The sequence below is a fragment of the Eurytemora carolleeae genome, unplaced genomic scaffold (assembly GCF_000591075.1).
Source record: "Eurytemora carolleeae unplaced genomic scaffold, Eaff_2.0 scaffold237, whole genome shotgun sequence".
Lineage (NCBI taxonomy): Eukaryota > Metazoa > Arthropoda > Copepoda > Calanoida > Temoridae > Eurytemora > Eurytemora carolleeae.
The window spans coordinates 102,212-127,402 of NW_019396130.1; the positions used below are offsets into that span (position 1 = coordinate 102,212).

The 25,191-nt window shown below is 34.2% G+C and overlaps 1 protein-coding gene across 5 annotated transcripts; it reads left to right on the plus strand.

The window, feature by feature from the left end:
- The first annotated feature begins 10,626 nt into the window (after positions 1–10,626).
- LOC111695831 (transcriptional activator Myb) lies at positions 10,627–20,685 on the plus strand. Of its 5 annotated transcripts, none has more exons than XR_002763950.1 (11): positions 10,627–10,986; positions 12,772–12,972; positions 13,609–13,784; positions 13,988–14,631; positions 14,711–14,918; positions 15,564–15,986; positions 16,213–16,314; positions 16,639–16,809; positions 17,053–17,130; positions 18,543–19,257; positions 20,337–20,685. XR_002763950.1 is itself a non-coding variant. In XM_023465284.1 (10 exons), the coding sequence occupies exons 1-10, from the start codon at positions 10,905–10,907 to the stop codon at positions 18,654–18,656; spliced, it is 2,199 nt and encodes a 732-aa protein (XP_023321052.1). In that variant the 5' UTR covers positions 10,627–10,904; the 3' UTR covers positions 18,657–19,797. The 5 variants fall into 5 exon arrangements, 1 of the variants encoding a protein (XP_023321052.1); XR_002763951.1 differs by having other exon boundaries at positions 20,349–20,685; XR_002763952.1 differs by having other exon boundaries at positions 20,354–20,685.
- Positions 20,686–25,191: the final 4,506 nt, after the last annotated feature.

Below are 25,191 nucleotides of genomic sequence, written 5' to 3' on the forward strand. Positions count from 1 at the left end.
GAAAATAGATAATTTTTTTAATAGATTTAAATAGTCTGTATTTTGCATTCCGTTAAAGAGATTGTAAGCGTAATTTCAAGTGACCCTCCATGCAAAGATGGCAATGTCTGATTTAAACCTTAAAAACTGATTGTTTTCAATTGTGGTTTCTCTAAAGAAGTGACTAGTGCATTTCTACTGCAGGAAAACATATGGAAATTAAACACTTTTAATTCTTGAAGAAATACAATATCAGTATTCAAGACCACAGAGGCGTAGTCAGGGGGGCTAAGGGACTAAGCCCCCCCCTGGACCAGTGAAATCTATGGATTTCAGGGGTTTTTCAGGCCCCAACAGGTGCTGAGCCCCCCCCCCCTGTAAAGAAAAAAAATCTAAGCCCCCCTGGACAAATTCATGGGTACCGTTGTGAATCTGACATGTCTATCTTTTCAAGGTGATTGTGTCAAAACTGAGAAAGGTATTGCAAACAAAGTAGGGGGAGACGTAGGACGCCCCCCCCCCCTCATTACCCAGGGTTTAGGGTTCAAGAGAAAAAGAAAAATTTATGTTTAATTGCTCACATTGTGATCAAATTCACGGCTTGCTGGGAAAAAGGCCGAACCGTTAATCGCCGTGCATTGTAGCTAAACCATGCACAAATGGTGGTTTTTAAAGTAAAGCACTTATATTATGTATTATAAACCAAAAATAAATAACAGAAAAAAATAATTTACAAATCATAGAACTCGGTTTAGCTCATGTCTCAAGGGTTCTAGTTTCAAAGTTCATATTTCAAACCGAGCATATTTATATTTGTCAATATAACGCCCATACATGCGGAAACAAATTCAGAATATAGAAGCTTTGAGTTTTATACCACATGAAAAATCAATTACTGCTCGTTATAATATTTGAGTTTATAAATATTATAATATTAATTAAATAAAAAGATTGTAATGTATACATATTACATACACATTTGTATTATATTAAATGTACATATAAAGGTGCAAAAATCTATTACATAAAATGTTCGAACATTATCAATCTTTCTCATTGTCTTGTATAAAACCTTTGTATGCAATTTGCATATATTGTTTTATGCAAAAATTATTCTGCAAAGAGTTGTCTAAACTTAGATAAACACCAGGGATCAAACAGTATTACGGAGAATAGAATAGAACTAGAATAGAACTAGGATAGAAGTGACAGAACTAGGATAAAACTAGAATAGAAATAGGATAGAACTAGAATAGAACTAGGATAGAAGTGACAGAACTAGGACAGAACTAGGATAGAAGTGACAGAACTAGGATAGAACTAAAATAGAAATAGGATAGAACTAGAATATAACTAGGATAGAAGTGATAGAACTAGGATAGAACTAGGATAGAACTAGGATAGAACTAGGATAGAGTAGGATAGATCTATGATAGAACTAGGATAGAGAACTAGGATAGAACTAGGAATAGAACTAGGATAGAACTAGGATAGAACTAGGATAGAACTAGGATAGAACTAGGATAGAACTAGGATAGAACTAGGATAGAGCTAGGATAGATCTAGGATAGAACTAGGATAGAACTAGAATAGAACTATAGGATAGAACTAGGATAGAGCTAGGTAATAACTAGGATAGAACTAGGATAGAACTAGGATAGATCTAGGATAGAACTAGGATAGATCTGTGATAGAACTAGGATAGAACTAGGACAGATCTAGGATAGATCTAGGACAGGTCTAGGATAGATTTGGGATAGAACTAGGATAGAACTAGGATAGAACTAGGATAAAACTAGGATAGAACTAGCATAGATCTAGGATAGAACTAGGATATATAAAGGATAGAACTAGGATAGAACTAGGATAGAACTAGGATAGAACTAGGATAGAGCTAGGATAGAGCTAGGATAGATCTATGATAGAACTAGGATAGAGCTAGGATAGAACTAGGATAGAACTAGGATAGAACTAGGATAGAACTAGGATAGAACTAGGATAGAGCTAGGATAGAGCTAGGATAGAACTAGGATAGAACTAGGATAGAACTAGGATAGAACTAGGATAGAGATAGGATAGATCTATGATAGAACTAGGATAGAACTAGGATAGAACTAGAATAGAACTAGGATAGAACTAGGATAGAGCTAGGTAAGAACTAGGTAAGAACTAGGATAGAACTAGGATAGACCTGGGATAGATCTAGGATAGAACTAAGATAGATCTAGAATAGATCTGTGATAGAACTAGGATAGAACTAGGATAGAACGAGGATAGAACTAGGATAGAGCTAGGATAGATCTAGGATAGAACTAGGATAGAACTAGAATAGAACTAGGATAGAACTAGGATAGAGCTAGGTAAGAACTAGGATAGAACTAGGATAGACCTAGGACAGATCTAGGATAGAACTAGGATAGATCTAAGAATAGATCTGTGATAGAACTAGGATAGAACTAGGATAGAACTAGGTTAGAACTAGGATGAGCTAGGTTAGATCTGGGATAGAACTAGGATAGAGCTAGAATAGAACTATGAAAAAAAAGGATGCTGGCAACAAAAATGCTTCAATCGTTTTCATAAGAATATATTTATTAATGTAATAAAATTATGAATTAAGAGCAATAAAACACAATTTATGAAAAAGTTCCCTGAGGTATTATCAGAGGATCTATTATTATTATATTACTGGTATGATATATTATGCATACATTACATTTATACTTGAATATGTGTTGATCAGGAATTGCATATACAACTCGATTTGAGATCGCAATTTTTTTAAATAATGAAACTGAAAAATGTATTACTAAGTGTATACGAAAGTCGACACTCAAAACCTTCTAACTCTCATGTCTTTAAAACAACTTTGACTATAAAATATGAAAAATTTACCGCCATTTTAAAATAGCATCCCTTCGTTTTCCTTAATTTTCCATTCACTTTTTTCATGAACAGTTTATTTCGTTCGATCATGATTTAAAATCAACTGTTTTTTCCCGTTCGGACACGGGATTTACCGTAAATTTTAGTTCTTTAACGGAACATTTTACGTATATTTTCAATACTATTTTGTGTATTGAATTAAATGTAACCCTTTGGAACTTTTCCTAGCTTTTCAATTTTCTATCTGGATCAAAATGTGTTTGGCCATTTTCTTGTTCGACTATGCTTTAAAAATCAAGTTTTGTTTTCTCAAGTATCAGAACACGGACATATTTCATAATTTAAAGGATATCGTTGTGTTGTGTCGATACCACTCAAATAAAAGGTGAATTATAAGTTAAAAGAACGATGACAATGTCGCAGACCTTAGATATTTCAAACTAGGAATTCCGTTAAATCAAATAATCTTAGCTAGAAATACAAAGTGAATAGAATATATATTAGAGTGGAATTTAGTCGAAAAAAGTGTTAAACGGCCATTTTGTTGTACTGTTTCCATACTGCAGGTGTACTTCACAAATTTGTGCTATATAACCTTTTGGGCCTTGGAACATCATTTTATTAAAAGCATAGAGAATAGAATATATAGAGAGGAATTAAAAGAATCTCTCGGTATGAATTTTTTCAGTCCCTTTCAGCCTGAAAGGGAGTTCAAAGTGTACAAGTCATGTAAATGTTCACAAATTATATGCAGCAGAGTACATTAATACAGTATGTTCCCTAGACTATCCATTTCAATTTCAAATTTTTTAAACTGTTAAATAACTTTATAATGAATTAGGTGAATAAAAACATCATTTGATTTATAGTTATAACGGAAAATCGTCGTTTGTAAAGTGGAAGGCATAGAGTCTATGTGAAGTGATCATTGGTCAATCATGAAACCAGCCTATTTCATAATTTGGTTTTCTTTTAACAATAATTTTAGATTTTCAATAAAATGATATTCCAGGGCCCAACAGGTTATATAGCAAAAATATGTGAAGTACAGCTGCAGTATGGAAACAGTGCAACAAAATGGCCGTTTTACATTTTTTTCTAGTAAATTCCTCTCTATATATTCTATTCTCTATGATTAAAAGTTTTCTTAAAAATTATTTGGTTTTCTCTAAATCAATTCTCTTCAGAATCTCAAATTCAAAAATTTTCTTCAACTAAATGTTTTGAAAATAAAATCTAAAAATAATATTAAATTATTAAATAGGCTGGTTTAATAATTGACCAATGATCATTTCACATAGACTCTATAGCCTGTCACTTTACAAACGATGATTTTCTGTTATAACTATAAATCAGATGATGTTTTTTATTCAACTAGTTCATTTACTTAAGTTTATTGAACAGCTTTAAAAAGTTCGAAATTGAAATGGATAGTCTAGGAAACATACTGTATTAGTGTAGTCTACTGCATATAATTTGTGAACATTTACATGAATTGTACACTTTGAACTGCCTTTCAGGCTGAAAGGGACTGACAAAATTCATACCGAGGGATTGTCTAAATTCCACTCTAATTTATATTTTATTCTCTTTGTAGAAATATCAAGAATTTATACCATGAGGCTGCAAAGATAAAGAGCTTAAAAAATTTGAGTTCCTTTATTTCACTAATTTTCATGAATCTCCATGAAACCTTGTCAACTGGCAAAAATTCAACGCTGCCCTTTGCAGTCTGCAGTCTGCACGTCTACTCCTGTAATTGAACTGTGTTGATGGTGTCTTGCTGTTTAAGCAAGCTAGCAGCTTCGTACGCTAAAAACATATGTCTAGGATAACCCCACCCCTGTGCAGTGTGCATTTATGCAGTTAAAAAGGTTCTCCAAATTTCCGGGTATAGAACCATATATATCAGTTTTTGCAAGGAAGATACTCTCATGATTTTGCGCGCTAAACTTTATGAAGAAAAAAAATTAATTATTCATTTAGTTTAGATTTCGACTATTTTGATTTTATTTAATAATTTTAAATCTAAACAAAATTCTTTCAAATTATTATAAAGTTCAACGACGACCTTTAAGTCGTCTCTCAACTGTCAGCATGATCAGTTATATGTAATTGTAAAGGGGTTTTCAAATACAACCAAAGTCTACGCCAAATGACACTAGAAACCACAAAAATAATACTGAATGTTCTAGTATCGCAGAAAGGTGTCCAGTGCATTCCAATTATTCAGAATAGGATCGAAAATAATTTTGCTGCAATTATGTAATCCTGCAGTTCATTCACTTTTAGAATTACATTTTTTAAGGATTTTAAATCGTGAAATAGCAGATCAAACCTTGGAACCGGAGGGAAGGATTCAATCCTTGGAAGGAAGGATACACCTTGGGAGGACGGATACAAACATTGGAATGAAGGGAATACAAACCTTGGGAGAAAGGATGCAAACCTTTGAAGGAAGGATACAAACCATGTGAGGAAGGACACAAACCTTGGGAAGGAGAATTCAAACCATAGGAGGAAGGATAAAAACTTTGGGAGGAAGGCTTCAATCCCCAGAAGTAAGAATTCAAACCTTGGGAGGACGGAAACAAACCTTGGAATGAAGGGGATACAAAACTGGGAAGGACTTGGAAGGAAGATTACAAAAACCTTGGAAGGAAGGATGAAACCTTGGGAATAAAGAATAAAACCTCGGAAGGAAAGATACAGAATTTGGGAGAAAGAACATAACCCTTGGGATAAAACTTGAGAGGAAGGATAAAAATCTTGGAAAATACTAAGGATAAAAAATTTAGAAGAAAGGATTCGAACCTGAAGAATACAAACCTTGGGAGGAAGGATACAAACCTCGGAAGAAAGGATACAAATCTCGGAAGGAAGGATACACATCTTGGGAGGAGGGATACAAACCTTTGGAAGAAGATTACAAACCTCCGGAATTAAGGATACAATCCTTTCGAGGAAAAATACAAACCTTTGGAGGAAGGATAAAACCTTTGGAAGAAAGGATTCTAATCTGGAAAGAAAAGATACAAACTTCGGTAGAAAGGATACAACCCTTGGGAGGAGAGATTTCAAACCACAGAAGGAATGATTCAAACCACAGAAGGAAGGATTCAAACCTTCACACCTTCAAACCGTGACAGGAAGGATAAAACCTATGGGAAAAGGGTAAAAACTTTGGGAGAATGGATTCAAATCGTTAAAGTAAGGATACAAACTTAGAAAAGAAGAATACAATACTTGGGAGGAAGGATATAAACCTTGGGAGAAAGGACACAATACGTGGGAGGAAGGATACTACTTGGGAGGTAGGATTCATTACGAGGGAGAAAGGGTACAAACCTCGGGAGAAAGGATGCAGTCCGAAGGAGAAAGGATACAATCCTTGGTAGATACATTTAGGGGTGGAGGGGGAGATACACTCTTTGGAAGAAAGGATACATTGGGAGGGGAATAAACTGCTTTGGAGGAAGGATACAATTATTGGGAAGAAGGATATACTTCTTGGGACGGAGGATACAACCTTTGGGAAGAAAGATACACTTCTTGGGAGGAAGAATAAAATCATTGGGAGTAGGGATACACTTCTAGGGAGGAAGAATAAAATCATTGGGAAGAAGGACACACTTCTTGGGAGGAAGAGTACAATCATTGGGAGGAAGGATACAATTCTTGGGAAGAAGGACTTTGAATCTTTGGAGGAAGAAATACAACTTTAAGATATTAAATTGTTCCACATTTAAAGCAAATTTATTCTCTATTAGAAAACATTGGATATAAAACTGTTATATGGTTTATAGGCACTCCTTTGTATTTTTAGTCAACTAAAATAAAAAGTTCTTCTATATATTTACCGAACCCATGACTGCTACAGAAAAAAAATTGTTTGCATACAACATAAGAAATTTGAAGAAAAAAAAACACATTTTATTTAGCAAATATCAAAATAGACATCTTGTTGAGTTACATTTAGAATAAAATTTTTAAATTGTATATTCACTTTTCAAATGCTTAATACAAAATTACAAAAAGATTATTCCAGATTTGAGACCACTTTTATTGTCCCGACTCATAACCAGCCGGGACATGCAGAGGAGATCGAATATACAGCTTCATTAGGGACCGATAACATATATCACAAAGGCATTATTCTAACAATGGAAGGAAGAGTTCAAGCTCGTTGGTTCAAACCTTTGCAGGAAAATTTTAAATCTTCGGAGGAAGGTTTCATAAATTGAAATATCTAAGGTCTACGACATTGTGCAGCAAAGATAATGGGATTAGAAAATGAGAGTTTGTGGCAAAGACTCAATTTCTTTGGGCTTTCACTGACTTTACTAAATTGGGTTCAATTACTGTCACGACAAAAGCTTCAGTAAACGACTGCATTTTTGACAGTCTCGATCCTTCCCTTTCACAGGTTGCCTTGAGTTGCAATGGCACTGAATTTGTTTACATTTCTTTCAAAGATTACTGTACAAAATTTGCGTACATTTTAATTGAGGGGTTTTAGTGTACTTTTTGGTGTTGGGAACAAAGTATTGTTCAAATATAAATTAATTGATCGGAGACGACTGTACGGAATTTACACTGTCTGTTTCCTTATATTCATGATTCCCTGCAACTGAAAACTCGTTTCATTCTTTACCAAATCGTTAAAAAAAAGACTTTAACCGTAAAATCGTCATTTCTCAAGACGTCATTTCAGTATCATCCCTTGTGGCCGGTAATTCCATTTTACAAGATTTGTCCTTTCCGCAGTGGTAAATATGATTCAATGATTGGTTTGGTTTAAGTGGTTTGGTTTAAGGGGAGTGTTCATATAAAAAAGGTTGAAATTATAATGAACATTAATATAATGTTATTTCTATCCGATATTTCGGAAAGAAAATTTTTTTGCTCTGAGCTGAAAAGTCTTGTATTGGATACCCCTGATCCTGATTACTAAATCTGCATTCTGCATGTATCCACTGTCGACACTTTTGGCTTTCTGCTTAATATCCTCTCTTTCTTTTGGATATCACTGCTTTTTTCAGAACAATGAGAGTTCTCTCATTGTTTACGCGCCAAAATTAAGAAATTTCTTGGATTCTGATTGGCTGTTTTGTTTCTACAATCAAAACTCTGATTGGTTACAGTTTAGATAATTTCCCGGATATTCACGTGAGAAGTCTGAAGATCAATAAAAAAGGAGATCAAGCATTGATCTCGAAATTCACAGATCTCAAGGTTTCAGCTCTGTATATATGTATCACCAGAACCATTATAAATTTTGACTTTCGATTTCAATACGAGAACAATCTCTTTAAACTGTTGTTATATAAACAATGTGAAATTATTTCTCCATTTTGATTTCTCAAGTTGAAGTACAGTTCTTCAATATTAAATGATATTTGATTTACATAGTTAGAAATATACAAATATTAATAATATCAACTAACAAAATTGGAAAATGTACTTGTATTTGAATGCAAACTTAATATTGCCTACAGAGGCGCAACTAGGGGGGGGCGGTCGGGCGCGCGCCCTCCCCTAGCACCTGAGAGGGGGGGGGGCGCCCCCCCCTGCAGAATGAAAAGAAAGAAAGAATGGCGAAAATCAGTATCACAGGAATAAGAAAACCAATAGAGTTATTGTAGAAATTTTATTATACTATAGTTAGTTTTAAAAAGAATATCTTTATCTTTCTCAATTCTCAAGGCTAAAGGCTATTGTAAACATTTAATGTAAAAAAAAGTTCTGAACTGTATTTTATTTGTGTTGAGTTTATAGAGTACTCGTAGATATCAAACTTTGAATTCTTATGGTAAAATATTCCAAGTTTGAAATATCAAATGTTTACACCACTCGGTGCAAAGATTTAGGGATTAGAATATTTGAGTTTGTGGCAAAAACTCAGTTCCAAATCTAGAGAAAATTCTGAACCTGACAAATTTCTAACTGATTATCATATTTGATAACTAACAAGATTTATCTTCTTTGTAAAATCGAAAATGAATTTAGATTATGAAAGTTGGTTAGATCAATCATTAATTCAATAACTTCAAGAGAAAAGGTAACATTATCTGTCCTTTTTCAATGTAGATGATTGAAATTATTATTTACCTATGTATTTTTATGTTTTTTTTCCAGAAACTTAATTTAATCTGTAATTAAACCAGGTACTTAAAAAATACTTTTTTGCGATTCGCAAACATATTCAATGAATTGACTCATATCATTCATTTTACAGCTGTTGGAAGTATAAATTTTGTAAAAACACAAGAACAAAAAATCGATTTGAATTGAACACAGCCAAATCTGCATGCAACAACTTAAAATTTCCTTTTTTTCGACTTCAAACCCTTAAAAAAGCACTTTTGTTTTTGAAAAATTTCTGAAAAAGGGGGGAAACCCTTAACCTCCCCCCCAAACCCTAACAAAATAATATATTGCCCCCCCCCCTAGCAAAAGTCCTAGTTGCGCCTCTGATTGCCTAATTCTTTTGTTCTCAAACGAAATGTTTTCTCTGTATATTTTTCTTAAGTTGATTTTGGTTTTTCTTTGGCGAATTTTTTCAGACATAAATTTTTTTTTACATTCATACAACAACAACAAAAAACAGATTCCCGCATTTTTTTCACCAAAGTTTAAGAATTTTAATTTATTTTAATTTACCTTTTCTAGATACCATGACAAATAATGTTTAATCATGGTATATATTAAAACATGTACTAAAGTACACGCTTTTTTCAATATACATTTTTAATCATATATAATTATGTTCCCTTAAGCTGCAGGGATTCCTTAAATATATAACACTTTTTAATCAAGATAAATAAAGATGAAATATCAACAATTTTTCTAAATATAGGGGATGGATGGAGCTAACTAAACTTGCGTGTCTATTTGCGTTATCATAAATATTCCATGCAGAGTTAGTCAACAAAATTATAGCTTTGTTTAAAAACCTAGTTATGATTCCATTTCAGACCTATCTTTTGCGTATTGTGTTTTTCTATTGATTAAATTGAAAATTATGAAATTTACTCCTGATATATTATTCATTGTTGTGAAAGAACCAGTAAATATATATTTAGTATTTTTTATTGTCATTTCAATTATAGTTAAAAAAACTTGATTTTTATTTTTCTATGTCATATATACCCTTAAAAATTAAACAAAAATCCTTTAATTTCATAGAGCATTGAAAAATATAATTTAAACTTCTTAAAACAAATTATATATATCGTGCATGATTTTTAGAAAATAATATAAATTCTGCTTTAAATACAAAATAAGACTTTTTATTACCTTCTTCGCAGTTTAACGTCAAACGTTTATAAGTTAACTGGTAGGTCGATTCAGTCGATGTGTCTCTAATATATTAAATTATAATATTCAATTTAATGTACACAAATATACTCTAAAATACTTATCAGTAAACACTTGATAAGCTCAAGAAATTATACAAATCTTGTCTTGAGATAAACTAAATATTAATCAAAGCATGCATGAACCGAATGGGTCGAATTTGTGTGATTAAAAGACAAAGAATCGGGTTTAAAAGGAGTAAACAGAAATGTTGAGAATTTAAATTTGAATGTCGTCTTTTTATTTTCCCGCCGCAAAATTTAAACCAATTCCTCCGTCTCAGTTGAATTCTCACGCGGTGTAGACCTCAGAAGCCCGCGCGAATCGAGACTCTTTTCCTGTACGTCACGGTCTGATGTCAGCCCCGACCAATCACAGCGCTGGATTCACTTGTTGTCCGAACTAGCGCGCCAAAATTAATACAGGGTACACAGAGACTAGTATGTTAGGCTCATTCAATATGTAAGGCAATAAAGTGAACCACCTGGACCTACCATATGTACTGAAAAATGAAAATGTTAAAAGTGAAAAAAATCTTTTTCAAATCATATCTAAAGAAAGTGGTTTATCAATAATGGTGTGTGAAAAACAATTTACTTACATAACATACAATCCTTGACGATCAAGTACTTTGTTCCAGTTTTTGGCCCTCTATGTATTAGGAATAAATTAGTGATAAAATGGAGTTAATGCAACCACCCTCGGTTCAGGATTATAAGAACGAAGATGATTCGGATTCAGACGTTTCCGAAGATTCTGCAGGTTTGTTTTTTTCCAACTAAATAACCACCATATTATGTTACTATATAGATACGTTATTGATACCTTCGTCAGTAAATATAAAGGATCGGAGAATTTGATATATAGAAAATTGTATTTTTGTACATGAATCTCATATGTACCACATGGATATAATTGGTGATGTGGCCGTAGCACCCGTCCCACCTATCCTGTCCTAGCCCCGGTGCTCGGCCCCCTAGCCTGTCCAAGACGCAGCGCTCGGCCCAGCAGTTGTCTTAACTTAAAATATTTGCTGAAATTGCTGAAAAAAGGACGGACTATCACATACATAATTTTATTTGCAAAAAAATATGATTTTAACCATTTCAACTTGAAACAGTAAGCGAAGAATTCTGTTCACTGGAAAATAAAATGATGTTTGATAAATCAAGAATTTTCATCTTGAGGTTGCAAAGAATAGATGAAAATTTACAGTTAGCGGGTGAGGATTAATCAATAAATTCCTTTGTTTAAAAAATAAGTCCATAAAGAATAAAGCCTCTAAATGCAAAGCCAAACGTTTACATTACCTTTTTCCCTGATCCCTATCTTTGAACTTCTCCCTTAATTCTTTAAACAATATAAAATGCTCTTTTAATCCCTTTCTATATATAAATTTGGCTTGTCTGTCTGTCTGTCTGTTTGTTTGTTTGTTTGTTTGTATCCAATAAACGTCAAAACGGTTGAACCGATCGGGCCCAAATTTTTTGTCACGTGACCACAGGGAAGGTTTATGAATGATTAAAATTTCAACTATTTGTCTCCATCAAAATTCGATCTTCATTAAATTTTTGAAAATTTTGAAAATCCACGAAATTCTTTGTGAAAATCCGCGAATTATTTTTGTTTTGTTTTACGATGTACACAAAGAGAACATGTTCACAATAGATTTAGAAGATGGGCGCGAAGCGCCCTTTAAGGCTAGAAACATAAACTTCTCCATTGAACCTAAATTTATACTGCTTATCTGAGAATCCTTAAACCGAAAAGAATTGAGCCTTTACCACAAACTCAAATTTTACAATCTTTTACCAGATGTAACCAATCTTAAACATTTCTTACTATCAAATTCTGAAATCTATTATCCTAAGTTTTGAATGTCAAAGATTTACACCATCAGGTTGCAAAAATAAAGGGATTTTGAAAATTGGAGTTTTGTGGTACAGTTCATAAATCCCCATATCCTCTTCTGCTCTGTGAACCTCTAGTCTCAAACTTAATTTTAATTCTTAATCATTTAACTTCCTAGCGTAACCATAACCCTTTATATTTCCTTATTTATCTTAAATCGTGCCCTTCATATGGGGGGGGGGGGGCTTTCAGATTTAACTCTTTACCTTTTATCTCAAACACTGTACTTCTAATCCCGAATTTTTTTATCTATCTTTAACCCTGAACTTCTTTACTTATCTCTAATCCTGAACTTCTATATCTATCATTTCTTTCTCTTTACTTATTTAATTATATAACGTAACGCATTACTTCCTCATTTCTAATTCTAACTTATGTACTTCTTCAAACATTGTATAGTTCTGAACTTCTTAGTTTATCCCACACATTGTACTTGTATACTTTCATGTGTGTTCCTAGATGTAGTTATTTATTTCTCTCTCTCTAGCTGTACACTTTTTTAACAAAAAATGTATTCCCTTTTGTATTGATAATAGGGGTTGACAACAAGTATATGTATAATATTTTTTTCGACAATTTACTCTGAACCATGTTTTTGGTTTTTATTTTTGATTAACGTATATGTTTTGTTATTAGGTGGACCTGACCTAGCTCAGTATGCGGGAAAGAAACATATAAATCGAGGAAGATGGAATAAGGAAGAAGATGAAAAATTGAAACGATTAGTTGAGATTAATGGAGAACGGTGGGACTTCATCGCCAGTCATTTTCCTGACCGGGCAGACGTTCAGTGCCAGCATAGATGGCAGAAGGTTGTCAATCCAGAACTAGTCAAAGGTAAGTTATATGACNCCCCCCTCTACTCACAAGTAACAATTTTTTAACAAAATTACTTATAAAAAAACTCGATTTATAAGCTCTGTGCTGAAAACTTTAGAATGGTGGATATCGAGATCAATGCTTGATCCTCTCTTTTTGCTAATATCAAGACTAATTTAGTCTTTAGATTAATTTCTAGTGATTAGAGATGCACTTTTTAACTTATGAAAAAACTGTTTTAAATTTTTGCGCATTTTGGTGTCATATCAATTGAACTAATGATCGATTAAACGAACGTAAGTTTTGGATTGATGTTTTTGAAGACTAACGTTCAAAATGGCTATAGTCCTCAAATATTTTTTAATAAGTTCATATTAACATGATTAAATATATATGTTTAAATGCTCTAAAAGTTGGCATTTAAACAGCTGACTTCAGTCCGGATTTAAGTTTAAACTATAAACCATCGTAACTGTAATTGTTATCAAACGTAACTTTTATTCACTAGGGATATCCAAAAAAGAGGATTAAGAAGAAAATCAAAAGTGTGTACATCGGATACTCATATTAAGGGATCGGGAATAAGGATATCCCATTCTAAATTTTTTGCTCTGGTCGATTTCAAAACTGTTATAAACATATTTTTCTTTCCAGGGCCTTGGACCAAAGAGGAGGATGAAAAAGTGATAGAACTTGTTAAAAAATACGGTCCTAAACGATGGACCTTAATAGCTAAGCAGCTAAAGGGACGTATTGGGAAGCAGTGTCGTGAACGGTGGCATAATCATCTTAATCCGGAGATAAAGAAAACAGCTTGGACAGAAGAGGAGGTAGGTCTAATCAAAAATTGATATTTACTCCAGATTGATAAAAAAAAAAATGTAATAAATAAGATTTCATGCTTGTATTTTCCTTTCTCTTTTATATTTGCTTATCTCCACATTTTCAATAACGTTTCCTTAATAACCCTTGTATTAGGTTTCTTTCTGGACAAATCTAATAAAGAATCAGATTTATTTTCTCTGTATTTCAGGATAGAATTATATTCAATGCTCACAAACAGTGGGGGAATCAGTGGGCTAAGATTGCTAAACTTATCCCTGGAAGAACGGATAATGCGATTAAGAATCACTGGAATAGCACGATGAAAAGAAAATATGAGGAGCAGGACGGACTTACGGATTCTGGCGGAAAGAGTGCTCGGAAACCCAGAAAATCTTCCGGAATCAGGGTTTCCGTAAATTCAACTGTGATAGGGGGAACCCTGATACCCCAGGGAGGAATGGCGAGGAAGGATGTATCTTCTCTTTACGGGAACGCGGTCGGACAGTCTATGCAGCAGTACACCATCATGGGAGGCTCCCATCAGGTTGGATATCCTCATCAACCCCAGTATCACCGGGCTCCAATGTCAACCTGGAACCCTCCGGTCTACAACCAGCAACAACAACAACAGCAGCAGCAGCAACAGGAGACGGTCCAGTGGTCCAACCAGGTGTTTAAACAGGAAACCTTCAAGGTAGAACCTATTGATCCTCTTCTACCTGATCATAATTACAACGAGAACACACCACCGCATCATCATCAACAGCATCATCAGCATCAACAACAACAGCAGCAACATCATCAACATCAACAGGAGGATCCGGAGTTTCAACATCTTTTCTCTCCTCTTAAGTAAGTTTAAAGTTTAGAGATTTATACTTAAACTTTATATGCTTTATTGCGAAGTTTTCATTGTATATGTTTTGTTTAGATATTTGAATGATTTGGATTATGATTTACACTACGGCGGGTTAGGAGTAACTCCTCTACCCCTTCATGGTCAGGTTCGACCTATCAAGGTAGAACAAGATACTTGGAACTCTATGGACTCGAACGACGAGCATAGTTCACACAACATATCTTCGACTCCGCCAATTTTACGGCGGAGGGCTCGGAAAAGGGAGGCGGACGATCACGAGGTAGTTTTTTTAAGTTTAATTCTGCATTTCTTTTCTCCTTTCTCAATATGAACTAACCTTCGCTTAAATTTTCTGAAATACATCCAACATATCATCTTTGTTCTGACGGGAGAACGCTTTCTTGAATTTTTAAAATTTTTATTTTTAAAATTGGTTTTCTCCACAAATACAAGCTAGGGAATTATGAAAAGTTAATATTAAAGAAATTATGTACATTGTACTCTGTGCATATCCCAGGACTACCTGGACTCATCTTCTGGAAGTTTACCATTAACCCCGGTCAAATTTCTTCCGTTTTCACCCTCCAAGGTAGAAGGTGTCGTCTAGGGTTTGCTTTAAATAAAGAGACGGTGCTTTTATCCTGAACCTGCTCGGGAGTATAATGCTTGTGTATTGTCTATTAACATTAATATGCTAAGATTTAATCTTGTTTCACAGCTTAGTGTAAAATTCAAATAAAGTTAACTAACAACTCCTTCTCAAAGGAGATAAAAACTGGGTACTAATGTTTCATGAAAATAAACAATAGATTTAGATGTATCTCTGTTGTTAAGTTAACATATTTTATTGAAAAAAATCGGGTAAAAATATTGTATCGTTAGTCGGTAGTTTAAGTATTTTAATTACAGTTTGTTTTATTTTCAGTTTCTTCAGAGTCCAAATCTATCCTTTGATATGACCGGCAGCTTGACTTCAACCCCAACCCATTCTGGTTTAGTAAACGCTGCGTCCTCCTTAAACCTCTTGTCACAGTCCACGCCTTTGTCCCACATGAAACCCCAGCAGCAGGGTTCCCTTCTCACTACCCCAACCTTGGTCACAGATATGTCAGCTCACAGTACTCCTAAAATACAGAAATTTTCCCCTGAACGGAATCAGACCCGGAACACTGAAGCTCCGCGGACTCCAACCCCGTTTAAGAGAGCGCTGGCCGAGGTGTACAGGGGCAGGGAACCGCTCTCCAACACCCCCCAGACACCCAACAAACGGGTGGAAGATATTACGGAGATTATTAAGAAGGATATGCAGGACTTTACGGATAGTTTTAACAACTCCGGAGACCATCAGGTGAGAGAAAACAAAAGGTTGCGCTTGTTTTGTACATTTTTTATTTCTAAACGGCTGAGCCAAATAGATTAGATTTATAGCTAGAACATATAATGGAGCTGTTAACAAACAAATCAATAACAAAACCAAAAATAGCTAGAACATATAGGGGGCTCTTAACAAACAAATCAATAACAAAACAAAAAATGGTAAACCAAAAAATATATTCTAAAACTAAATATTTTAGACACTTCAAGACAGTGGATATGGTGGGACGGATAAGAGAAATTATAACGGCAGATTGAGTGAGGACGGAGGAGACAAGGAGAATTCAAGTCCACACAAGAGAGTGAGTTACTACAGTATATAATGTGAAATAATATTTTCGTCTTACAAGTTCACATCCTAAAAGCATAAATCCTGTAAACGTACTCGATTCCGCAAGAAAGGATATAATACATAGATATATTTCGTTTCTTTTTCTTATTTGAAAGTTAATATCATTTTTGTTCAATTTTGCGGAAACCCATTCCTCTTTTTCTTACAGTATAATGCACTTTGATTACCCTCTTTCTTCAGGGGGGGAGTAAAGTTGTATTAATATTACCCTTTAATCCAAATTCAGGGAGTGAGAGGGGGGCACACTTTTAAAGATCTAACCCTTTTTATCCAGGGAGCAAGGAAGGCTCTAGCTGCAAGATGGTCTACCCCTGCAACCCTCTCCAATATGATGTTTGGATCTGCCGGAGATCAGTCTTTAATAAACCCGGAGACTCCGAGTAAATCCCTCCTAGGAACAGATTCCTCCAGCTCCATGCTCTTCAGTCCTCCATCCATACTCAAGGTAATTAACCTACTCCTAACATCCTACCCTGCTATTTACATAAAATTCAAAATAATAATTTATCGCGCACACGCATGTGGCTCTATACGTCATAAAATCAGCGTTTCGGATCCGGATCCGTATCAGGAAACGTTGATATGGATCCGGGTAGCGCCAAAAATTAACCACTGTTGCTGCCAATAAAATATTTGTGTTGAATGTTTCTATAACACTGAAGTTTAAGTATAAGATATATTTGTTCAGGAAACTTTACCAGATCCTCCCAACATGAACCCTCTCCTGCAATCCAGCTCAGACGAGAAATCTCCTCCGACTTCTAAGGTTGGAATTTATGAGATATTTAAGGGATATTTTATATTGACCTTCTCATCTGGTCCATTCACTTCCTTCATCCGTTCCATTCACATCCTTTATCCTTCTCATCCGGTTCATTCACTTCCTTCATCCTTCTCATACGGTCCCATTCACGTCCTTCATCCTTTTCATCCGGTTCATTCAATTCCTTCTCATACGGTCCATTCACGTCCTTCATCCTTCTCATACGGTCCATTCACGTCCTTCATCCTTCACATAGATTCATCCTGCTTATAAACAGTCTCATCAATTTTTAAGACAGGGTTGACTTTAAAGTGTCGCAACTCCCTAAGCTTAGATTTTGCCGCTCTTAACTCACTTATGCTTTTCTGTAGTCCTTTACATGTTCATTTTAGCACTGTAACGCAATTTTTGTTAGCTTTGGTTTTTTAGAAGTAATTGGCAAAATTCTCAATTTAAGCTTGAGAGCGTGAGACCATTAAAACTCGGTGCTTTCTCATCCGGTCCATTCACTTCCTTCATACGGTCCATTTAATTCCTTCGTCCTTCTCATCCGGTTCATTCACTTCCTTCATCCTTCTCATTCTGTCCATTCACTCCTTTCTTTCATCCGGCCGCGGTCCATTAACTTCCTTCATCCTTATCTGGTCCAGACACTCCCTTCATCCGGTCTATTCAATTCCTTCATCCGGTTAAATCACTTCTTTCATCCCATCCATTCACTTCTTTCAACCTTCTCATCCGGTCCGTTCACTTTCTTCAACCTGGATCCGCACTGGAAAAAAATGGATCCGGATCCGGATCCAGGTCATTTCTATAAGATTTACTGAATCTTTTTAACAAAAAATAATTTTGAATATTTTGTTTTATTTTTTTCGCACATTTTTATCCTAAAACTCGATGAATCATTCAGAAATGAGGAAATTTTTACAATCTCTCTTTTTTTCCAAAGGTCAGATTTTGGATTTAGAAGTAAAAAAAAGGCTTTTTTGCAGTTTTTGGTTAATATTTTACCCCTTGGATCCGGATCCGTGGATCCGCATATTTTTGCGGATCCGGATCGAGGAAGCCAAAATCTTGCGGATCCAACGGATCCGGATCCTAAGCACTGCTTAAATACATACTTATCCAAATATTGACGCCTTTATTATTTCATATATATTCAAATATTTCTCAAAAATCCCGCAAACCGCTCTATTTTCTCTCTTAACTTCTCCCCTTTCTCTGTTAACCACTCCCTTTTCTCTCTTAACCACTCCCTTTTTTCTTAACCACTCCCTCGTGCATTGACTAATGAGAGTTAAGACCAACTGAATACTCTAGAGAATAAATCTAGCAATCTTTTAATGTTCTTTTGATTGTGTTTAGCACGCCATGTATATTCTCCATCCTAAACTAATGATATAAATATATTATAGTTGGATGTAAGGTGGAACATGATTGCTTGTGGGAAGACGAAACCTAGTATAGAGATGACCGAACATGCTCGTCAGTATTTATCAGGGATCAAACCTAGATCCCTGAACCTCTAGTATCAGGGATCAAACCTAGATCCTTAAACTAGTATCTGGGATCAAACCAAGATCCCTAAACCTCCAGTATCCGGGATCAAACCTTGATCCCTGAACCTCCTGAAGCTGGGATAAAACCTCAAGTAAACTCTAGTATCAGCTCAACATTGTCAGGGCTACACAACTAGTACTCTACCTAAAGAACCAGTGAACTTCATTTGTCAAAAAAAAACTCTGTTCGACCACTGTTCTGTAGTGAGGAATACTAGATAATGGGTTAGCTGTTAGCTTCATACATGAAGATTAGTTGGAAGTTTGGAGACCTAGTCCCTAGATCCAACCAACTTTTAGACACTAACTCTAACTTGGTGGAGGACTATTATAAACTTTGTGAATATTCGAGTATTCATCCTGAACCTACAGATCTTGGCCTTGTTGCCTCTTCACAGTAAAGTTGATTCAACAACCCGGGAATAAATATATTTCAGCATTAGTCAAGAAACCCACGTTTTTTTTCGAAATGTTTTTCTGTCCAATTATGTTTGGACACTTTTTGGTTTCTTAATACTCGTTGTTTGTTGTGTTAACCGCTGGAGTGAGTTCAAGTTTGTAATTAAGCCAGGTATTTAAACTCGATGCTTGAAATTTTAAAGTTTAAGTTTAAACTTTGTTCTCTCTTCATCAAGGTTAAGATGCTGGAGAAGGGGGGGAGTCAGGCGTACTCTTGAAAAAGGAACAGAGTCGTAGCCACAAACTTTGAGTTTCTAATCCATAAATCATAACAACAAATTGCGTAAATGTTAGAATTTATTACAAACTATGAATTCTGTTAGATCAAATAGCCTTAAGTTTGAAATATAAAATCAGGTTACAATGACATAGGGATTAGAAAATTTGAGTTTATTTCTTCCAAACTTAGATTAGGCACCCCTGTTTCCCAGTACACTTCTGTATATACTATATATCTCACCCCTGAACTCCCCCTATTCCAACTTCCTATACAATTTCACGGGTATTCGGTCTCACAAATAGTTGGTTTATCCTCCCTTCGGACATTCAATATACTGTACACAATCACGTTCTACACTCTTCTATATTCATTATGTAATCCATGTATTCTGTATTCTAACCTTTAGATAGAAATTATTATTGAACTAAACGTTAACAATCCTTCCAATATTATATATTCAAGTATTATTCTGGCAGCTTATTTACAACTGCAGTAATATCAATCTTAAGGTCGTAACTTTGTATTAAATACCGCTGTTCTACCACGTCTGGACTGGCTTCTGATTGGTCGGATCTTGTGTTTCGAAAGATGCAGATCAGTGCTTTGTGAACGGATTAACTATACTGAAGTTTCGACCTCCGACCCTTCGACGTGTCAACCGCTAGGAGGGTCAATGTAACTTTACACTTGTACACGGAACAATGTAAAGTGTACATGGCACTTGTTATAGTTTATGTATACGTACTTTGTAAATATCATATTTTTCAGTCAAACTTTCAATTAGATTAAATTTTAACTGATTTTTTGACTTACCTAGTATTCTAGACTTTATCTAAACAGATATATCTAGATTTATTTGCTTTGTTGAAAATATCAACTATGAAATCATGTCTGGATATGTCTTGTCATTCCTAGATATTTTTAGTATTTCTTTACATCTCGATATTTCTAGATATATATGGTATTTCTAGAAATACTTGAAGTATAGATACGCTAGTGATTCCATATAAATCTGGAAAATTCTAAATTGTATTCAATTCGAGATATTTTACTATAAATCTGAAAGTTTGTCTTGTTGTCTGCCTGCATCCACTTATTCATTCTGTGTTTAGAAACCCTTTCAGGCATTACCACTGTACCAGTGTTATCATTTATGTAAGCAATTATACATTCGTACTGCCAGGCTTCTGTACATATTATGTACAGCAGACTGGACATTTGCACCCTTAAAATATGTACATTCGCGTGTAAGTAAAAATATATAAACTTGCACACAATTTTGTAACCTCCTTCGCTTGATAAATAAATCTAAAAATTAAACTGTTTTATTAATCGTGACATATTTTCAATCCTGTCATTTTCCAGTAAACTTGTGATGTTCAAGTACCATACTTCTAGTGATAGAAGATGTCACTTCTGACCAGTTTGGTCAACGAAAACTTCACATTAGATTTAAGAACACGATTTATCTATTTAATTTTATTCACTGAAAATTCCAATTATTTCAAAGTTACGCATGAAAAAAAGATAAAGGAATCCTTGCTTTAGACTAAAATTTTATAATACCTTTATCTTTGCAATCTGATGGATTAAACCTTTGATAATCCAAACTTAGACTATTTTATCTAACAGAACTCATAGTTTGAAATATCTAAGGTCTACCACATAGGGCTGCATAGTTATATGAAATAGGGATTATAAAATTGGGGTTTTTGGCAAATGCTCAATTTGTTTAATGAAAAGCGAGCATTTGAATTACGGAGACTTCAGTCGAAACACTATAACCAGTTCAACTTAGTCTACGTAGTTAAACTATTCAACTTTTAAAATTTGGAATTGTTTCAAAGCGTGATTTTAAGGTTACAATTTGAATTTCAGATTTAAAGGATTTGTCTGCGAAAAATTAAACGAAAGGCTGAAATTGCAAATCTAACTGCGATCACAGCTCTCAGCCTTTACATACTTCCTTTTTTCGCGTTTTTCCATTTACTGTTTAGTTCCGATATAAGGAACACCCTCTTCAAAGTTGAATAAAAAGAACCAGTCGTCATAAAAGTTTTCTATTTTTATAAAGTGTATTATAAACTGTTTGATTACATTTTTTCTTGAATTTACCAAATAAGAAAAACTAATTTCTTTTTACTTCTATTACTTCTCTGTGATCCGCCAGGGGACTGGGCCGCTTTACTCAATAAAATAAAAAATTCTTTCAGTTTTCCCGCTTTAGGGAATACGTTTATTCTTTCGATCAAAATATTCTCTATCTGCACGGTATCAACGGTATCAAGGTTCAGACTAGTTTTCGTTGCTAATTGTTGAAACAGAATAATTTAGATATAAAATATTTAAAAATGTTATTTAAAAAAATAAAAATCTTTGATCTTATATAATTGTAAATCGAACGTTATTGGGTTTTTAACACTTTCAAAAATCATGATTGTTAAATTTTGGGGGGTTCTCAATTTCACTAGGAACCCAGGTATGAGGGGTAGGATACCCCCCACCCCACTAGTTGCGCCTAGGTAGTCTGGTATATATATATGTATAATATGATGTTTGCAGGTAAACCTTCTCTTTTCTTCAGTGAATGTAGGCTAGAGATTAGTAGTTCCCACCCCCCTCATTCCCTTGGAAGCACCCACCCATCCTTCCTCCCACCTTAACCCCTCCCCTATCAGAATGAACCCTAGATTCCATGGGAGATAATGCTGAAAGCAGGGCTCTCAACCCTCAGGGATTCTACAGGGTGTCCGGATATTAGGTTTACAGGGTGATAAAAAATGTCTGTAAATATTCCTAATAGTAAAATCTACTAAATGTCGGGATTTAACCCTACCTGAATGTTCGTATAAATTCTTCTGCAAAACGTTGATTATTATTAGTATTTACAAAATGTCAATTTAATCTTAGCAAAATCTATTAAATGTCAATATAATCCTGAGCAAAATCTACTGAATGTCTGAATATATTCCTAATATAATCTACAAAATGTCTATGGATATATCCTAAGCAAAATCTACTGAATGTCTGAATATATTCTTAATACAAACTACAAAATGTCGATATAATTCTAGCAAAATCTACTGAATGTTTGAATATATTTTAAGTACAATCTACAAAATGTCTGATATATAACAGATATATCCTGAGCAAAATCTATACAATATCTTATAACATTCAAACATTTTGCATTTAGCTTAAATACTCATGCACAGTGTTTGGATAAGAAAAATTATCTAAAATGTTAAGACAAAAAACACGAGTTTATGCATCAAACTCAAATTTTCTCATCCCCATATCTTTATCATCTAATAGTTCAAACATTTGATATTTCAAAGTTAAACTATCTAATCTAATGGAATTTATTGTTTAAAATATCAAAGGTCTACAACCTTGGGTTGCGAAAATATAGGGATTTATAAATAAGAGCTTGTTGAATGGTTGAATAAAAATCTACTTTCATTTTAAAGGAAAATGAACTTTAGTAATTGATTTATTATTTCTCCGACAACTAAACTTTTCATATTTCTTTGTTTAAGAACCAATTTTTAAACATTCGTCATTTATATATAGGGACTCTCTGAGAGTAATGTCAAGGGACCCTCCATGCAAAGACATAACGATGCCCTTGATGTGGATGATGTCGTTATAGTAGGCTCAAAAGTGTTTAAATCTGATAATTTCTAAACGTTATCCGGCAATATAGAAATGCGTAAGTCACTTTTGTAAAAAAACAAAAAAGAAAATAATCTGTTTGTAAACATTGAAACCATACGTGATTAGATAAAGCTTTTAAGGGTACCGTTGTAAATCGGTCATTGCCATCTTTGAATTGGTGGTCACTTGAAATTACGCTTACAGTCCCTTTAAGATGATCATTTTTAAAACCTTAAAGCTGCTGAAGGTCCTCAAAAAGTGCCTGGGGCACAAACGACAGCAAGTTCCAGTTTCCCGGTTTAAAATGGGTCAAGGTAGGAGTAGGACGGATTCAGGTTCAGGTATCCCGCCAAAACTTTACTCTGCTCCGCTCACCTAGCAACATTGAACACAGGAGAAAAATATTCTTTACACAGACACATACACAGAATTCTTCTTATCTGGCGCTTAAAAGTTCTTTAATTTAACGGGATTACAGAGTCATTTGTACAGTTCTCTTGTTTTCTTTGTTCTCTCATTTTTTTTAATTACTAGGTTTCCAGGGCGCTCCGCGTCCATCTTCGATTTTAACTTTTAATTGTTGCTCTTTTATCGTTTTTTACGTGGACTTTAAAAAATAGACAATTTTTTAGGGCAAATATTTTTAATTATGACTATCCATAAACCTTCCCTGGAGTCATGTGAGTTGCCACAAAAAATGTGAGGGTTTATCGGTTCAGCCGTTTTGACGTTTACTGGACACAAAGTTCTCTAGTCATTTTTCCAGTTTTATAGATTCCTCTCTTATTTTCTGATTTTCTGTTCTCGATTCCTTTTTCCAGTTTTATATATTCCTCTCTTATTCTCTGGTTTTCTAGGTCTTTTTCCAGTTTTATATATTCCTCTCTTATTCTCTGATTTTCTAGTTCTCTATTCCTTTTTCCAATTTTATAGATTCCTCTCTTATTTTCTGATTTTCTGTTCTCTATTCCTTTTTCCAGTTTTATATATTCCTCTCTTATTCTCTGGTTTTCAAGGTCTTTTTCCAGTTTTATATATTCCTCTCTTATTCTCTGATTTCTAGTTCTCTATTCCTTTTTCCAATTTTATAGATTCCTCTCTTATTCTCTGATTTCTAGTTCTCTATTCCTTTTTCCAATTTTATAGATTCCTCTCTTATTCTCTGATTTTCTGTTTTTCTAGGTCTTTTTCCAAGTTCCATAGATTCCTCTCTTAATCTCTGATTTTCTGGTTTTCTATTCCTTTTTCCAATTTTATAGATTCCTCTCTTATTCTCTGGTTTTCTGGTTTTTTATTCTTTTTTCCAATTTTATAGATTCCTCTCTTATTCTCTGGTTTTCTAGGTCTTTTTCCAAGTTTTATAGATTCCTCTATTTTCTGTGATCCTACATAATGCTTTTCTACAGTTCTTCAGATTCATAAATTATGTGAATCCCTAGCTTTTAGTTCCTTCTATATTCTAAACTCAGACACTCCTACCCCCCCCCCCCTTCCCGACCCCTCCCTATTCTGATTCATCTACTACTCTGTACATTCAATTATTGTTTAATGAACAGGAAAAGAAATGTTATTTCCTTTTTGAATCCTGATTACACGTAACTGAAATATTTTTAAAGCTTCTCTTTTTTCACAAAAGGAATTGAGTCTTTGCCACAAACTCTGCTTTTCTAAATCCTATATCTTTGGATTCCAATGTCGTAGACCTTAGATATTTCAAACTATGAATTCTGTTAGATCAAATAATATAAGTTTGAAATATTAAAGATTTACGACATTGCGTTCCAAAGATATAGGGATTATAAAATCAGAGTTTGTGGCAAAGACTCAATTCCTTTGCTTTCGCTTTGGATCTTTTTTCTTCTCTAGCTGGGTTTTTCTCTGCTTTTCCTTCAACTCATGACTTTTCTCCCCACCTCTACTGATCATCAGTTTTCTCTTTTCTTTTTTAAACCCCTCTCTATTCCTGAGTTTTATGTGTTTATCTCCCAAGCTTGAGTTTTCTTTACTACTCTCTAAACCATGAGTTCTCTTTTCTTCTCTCTTTTTTCATTTTTTCAAAATCAAACTTATTCTTTATTTCTTTACCTATTCACAGTTTTCTCTATATCTTTAGTTATCTAGAGCTTTCTCTTTTCTTTTGCAATAAAGAGTTTTCTCTATTTCTTTATC

Excerpts from the sequence above, each read along its gene's own strand:
- LOC111695831 (XM_023465284.1), top strand. The coding sequence starts at position 10,905 with ATGGAGTTAATGCAACCACCCTCGGTTCAGGATTATAAGAACGAAGAT. Across the intron at positions 14,919-15,563 it reads GGGAGGCGGACGATCACGAG|TTTCTTCAGAGTCCAAATCT; the intron begins GTAGTTTTTTTA and ends TTTTATTTTCAG. Across the intron at positions 16,810-17,052 it reads GTCCTCCATCCATACTCAAG|GAAACTTTACCAGATCCTCC; the intron begins GTAATTAACCTA and ends ATATTTGTTCAG.